Source organism: Corapipo altera, unplaced genomic scaffold (genome assembly GCF_003945725.1).
Source record: "Corapipo altera isolate COAL_440 unplaced genomic scaffold, ASM394572v1 127233, whole genome shotgun sequence".
Taxonomy (NCBI): domain Eukaryota; kingdom Metazoa; phylum Chordata; class Aves; order Passeriformes; family Pipridae; genus Corapipo; species Corapipo altera.
Genome location: NW_020887279.1, coordinates 1 through 4,430, shown reverse-complemented (window position 1 = coordinate 4,430; position 4,430 = coordinate 1). Strand labels below are relative to the sequence as shown.

Here is a 4,430-nt window from a genome sequence, read left to right as displayed (position 1 = left end):
GCAGCTCCGACTCCAGCTGCCCCCGCTGCCCCAGCAGGTTCTCCAGCTGCCTCCTCAGGTTCTGGATGTAGTTCTCAAAGATCACATCCAGGTTCTTCCTCGGCCCCACTGGCCCCTGCTGCTGCAGCAGCTCCCACTTGGTGGAGAGGACCTTGTTCTGCTGCTCCAGGAACCGGACCTGAACCCAACAGGGGTGTGTGAGACATTCCCAAGGGAACATCCCACTGCCCAAACCTCCTGGGAGCTCTGGGGGGCCAAGGGAATCACTCCCCAAACCCCCAACAGGACATTGCTTCCAAGAGCAAAATTCCTCACTTCTTTCTCCTTTTTTTCTCCATTTTCCTTAAATTCTCCCATTGTTCTCCTCCTACCTTTCCACTCTCTTTTTTTATAACTAATATTATTATTTTTTTTTACCTATTGGAACGATTCCATTCCAATTTTACAAACTATTTTCATTTCCCTCCCCAATGTGGGGAATGTTGCCCCACATTATTTTTTAGGAGTCTCAGATCATTTTTGACCTCCCAGTGAACGAAATCCCATTTGTCTCCATATCCGAGAACTTTCCTCTCATCAGTCAATTCCAATTTCCTAATTCCAGTTCCAAATTCCAATTTATGGAAATTATTCCATAAATAAGTCACATATTTAAAAAAAAAGCATGGAGCACGTTCATACCCAACATTCTCCCAGTTCAGACAATTTAAAGGGAACTCGTCTGCACTTGAACTGAAACGAGGAATGGCCGGGATTTACTTGGAAGCTCATTCCTGGATTTTAAGTTCTTTGAAATAAACGTATCCCTGAGAAAGCACAGACTTAAGGGAACACTTGGATAAGGGAGTGTATCCCGATCCCTTTGGCCTGGCTGCCCAGAGGGCACCGGAGACAAAACCAAGGGAGAACCTGGATCAGCCTTTGGGATCCACGAATATCCCTCAGTTTCTCCACAGACACAAAATTTTGGCATTTCCTCGGGAGGGCCCGAGGGAAACTCTCCCTGGCCAACACCAATCCGAGGAGGACAACCTTCCCCTCTCCACTGAATCCCCCAGAATTCCCCCATCCCCGAGCAGACCCCTCACCTTGTCGATGAAGGAGGCGAACTGGTTGTTGAGGGTCTTGATCTGCTCCTTCTCCTGGCACTTCACCTGCTGGATCTGGGGGTCGATGTCCACGTGGACGGGCCGGAGCAGGGTGGGATCCACCTGCACGGGCTGGATCCCCCCGGGGAACCCGGGGCCGCCCCGGACGGGCCCCACAAAGCCGCCAATTCCTCCTCCAATGACCCCTCCTGCGATGCCGCCGAATCCTCCCACGAATCCTCCGCTGAATCCCGGGATCCTACATCCGTAGGAGCCTCCCACGGACATCCTGGCGCTGCCCCCCAGGTTGTGGAGGCTCCGGCTGCTGAAGCCCCCGCATCGTCCCCCTCCTCCGACCCCTCTGGACGTGGAGAAGGAGCTGTAGCTGATCCGGCTCCGGCCGCCGCTGCCCCCGAACCCGCCGCCCACGGCGGAGCAGGAGCTGAATCCCTTCCTGCTGCCCATCCCGAAGCTCCTGCACACGGACTGACGGGACATCCCAACGCTCCACAGAGCCAAAGGCGCGGAGGACGAGGAGATCGGCGGAGCTGGGCTGGTGCCGAGGGCAGAGAGAAGTGCTCGGAGTCTTCTCTGGCTCCCCGGCTCCGGGCATTCCCTTTTATCCGCTGCTGGGGGTGGGCCGGGGCGGCTTGGGCGTGAAGAGGAAACACATTTACTGTCTCCATCAGCTCCGTGCGGTTTCCAGGCTTTTGCCAAACCGGCGACTCCACCCATAAATCCTCCTGGCCGTGCAGAAGGGGATGGGGAGGCAGGAGCAGGTTCTCCCTGGATAAGTGGACTCCCGTATCTCTCCGGCATCTAAAAAAATATGTTTTACAGCGATGGTGTCATGTTCTTCCCTCCTCCTCCTCCCACCTCCCTCCCTGCTCCAAACGACTCCGCGCGTCGCCTGACTCGGGGTTTTTTCTCCTGACGCCCCACGCCGGGCAGGATTTTGGTGAAACCCGGCTGGGATGAGGCTTTCATTTCACAATCCCCCACACACACCCCTCAAGCACACCCCAAATCTCCTTCCCAAGCGGAAAATTCCCGCTGGCTTTCCAAGGGGAAAAAGCGCCGCGTAAGGAACATTTGGCGGCCGTCAGCGTTTCTGTCTGGCCCGGGAAGGAGCTGTTTGGTCCCTGCCCGAGAGCCTCGGGTGGGTGCCTTCCCTCCGGAATGTGTCCCCTGGGGTTGGGGACAAGCAGGGCCCGGGATTCCGAGCACCGGAGGGGGATGAGCAAGAGAACAAGGATGTCCAGCTCCTTCCTTGTGCTTTTCCAGTGGCCACAGGGACTGTGGAGCCCGGGGAGGACGGAAAGGACGCTCGGGGCAGTCGCTGTGGTAATGAGGACTGACAGGAACGTTTAATTCCGTGCACCGGCTGCCTGGTGACGGAGTTGGAAGCTCACCCGAAGGACATCCTGCAGGTGCCTCCTGGGGGGTCATTCATCAACCAAATATTTTAGTTAAATTTATGGAATTCAGGGGAAAAAAACCCCCACAATGTTTCCACCATTCTTATTTCCTGAAAATCATCAATAAAAGTCAATTCCGTGTTTTCAGGCATTTCAGCAGTCCAGGGATATCCTGGATTTCACCTTCCCGAGTGGAACATGTGCCTGTGCCGGAGTTTTGACACTCACACCTGAGATTTGGGCAGGTAAATGTGGTTTGAAGGTATCCCCAGGAATCCGCCGGCGGCCACAGACTCTGCAAACCCTTCTGAAAACCAGCCCAGGGAACCACTTCCAAAAGCCACTGGGGGAGTGAGAAACGTGGATGTTGTCAACTGGAAGTGGGATGGGGCTGCTGGACCCTCAGGGTGGGCAGAACGGGGGGAGGGGGAAGGTTACCTTGGAGGGGGATTCAACTGCTGGCCGAGGGTTATCCCACCCCTGAGGGACTCAAAACCACTTGGCTGAGGGTTATCCCACCCTTAAGGGACCCTAAAACCACTTGGCTGAGGGTTATCCCACTCTTAAGGGACCCTAAAACCACTTGGCCAGGGGTTATCCCACCCTTGAGGGACTCAAAACCACTTGGTCGAGGGTCATCCCATCCTTAAGGGACCCTAAAACCACTTGGACGAGGGTTATCCCAGTCCTGAGGGACCCTAAAAACACTTGGCTGAGGGTTATCCCACCCCTGAGGGACTCAGGTAATGGTTGGGCAAGGGTCATCGCACCCTTGAGGGACTCAAAACCACTGGCCAGGGGTCATCCCACCCTTGAGGGACTCAAATGTTGACCAAGGGTCATCCCACCATTGAGGGACTCAAATGTTGGCCAACGGTTTTCCCACCCTTGAAGAACTCAGGTGAGGATCGGCCAAGGGTCATCCCACCCCGATGGCCTCAGGGGTTGGCCAAGGGTTCTCCAGATGTGTGTCCCTGCAGCTGGAGAACGGGCAGCACCCCCACAGCGGGGAGGGGACACCCTCCCTTCCCAAAGGAGCCTGAACTGAGGAGTCTGAGTTGAGAGGGTCTCGTTTCTCCACTGTCACATCCAAGGTGGAGATTTAAGTTCCCCGGATCATCCTGCAGCCCAGAGCAGCCCCGGGGAGGTGCAGGATGGCTCTGGTTTAGCTGGAGAAAACAGATCATCCCTTCTCCCGGGCTCCCGATTTCCAAAGGGCACCTGCCTTCCTCGGGAGGCACCGGGAGTCACCTGGAACGTCCCAGGTGGCGGCTCCATGAAGAGAGGGGGCAGATGTGCCGCGTCAGCCGCATGCCTGGGTGCTGACCACGCTCGGCTCCCGCAGATAAGACGCCCCAGATTGAGTCACGCTGACGTCTCCAGACGAGATGTGCAGATTATCCCCAACCTGGAGTCGGGCTCAGCCTCCTCCGGGTAGAACCCGACCGGCAGCCCCGGCTCCGGCCGAGCCCTCGGAGCTCTTGCGCAAGGAGCTGCGGCAGCAGAATCCCAGGCACCGGGGAAAGTGTGAACTCGGCAGAAAAACGTGGATGGAGGACGAGCCGGGCCCCGGCTCCACCAGGGAGGTGTTGCAAGGGCTCCCCAGAGCAGCCCCAACGCCGCGTAAAGTTGGCTGTAAAGCTTGGGAGAAACGCGCTCTTTAAAATTAGGCACCAAAGCAGGTGATTAAGCACCAAAACAGGTGATTAAGCACCGAAACAGGTGAGTCTTGCCCCAAGCCAAACACCAAAGTGCTCCTGGCTCAGCTCCAGCTTCTCACAGGCATTGCCTGCTCAGCATCTTCGCTTGGGTTGAACCCTGTGACGTTCTCCAGCTCCAGAGCCCTTCAAAGGGGGGGGATTCCCTCTTCCAAGAGCTCACTGCCTGTCCCGGACCTCTCCCTCGGTCTGCAGCTTCCTGACCC

At 56.6% G+C, this 4,430-nt stretch overlaps 1 protein-coding gene across 1 annotated transcript; it reads right to left on the bottom strand.

Annotated features, from left to right (window-relative positions):
* Positions 1 to 4: 4 nt before the first annotated feature.
* LOC113941544 (keratin, type II cytoskeletal 75-like) lies at positions 5 to 1,586 on the bottom strand (the record flags this gene model as incomplete). Its single annotated transcript, XM_027632700.1, has 2 exons — positions 1,089 to 1,586; positions 5 to 178 (listed from the first exon to the last, which is right to left on the bottom strand). Coding segments are annotated over exons 1-2 (672 nt in total), but the record flags the coding sequence as incomplete, so codon positions are not given.
* Positions 1,587 to 4,430: the final 2,844 nt, after the last annotated feature.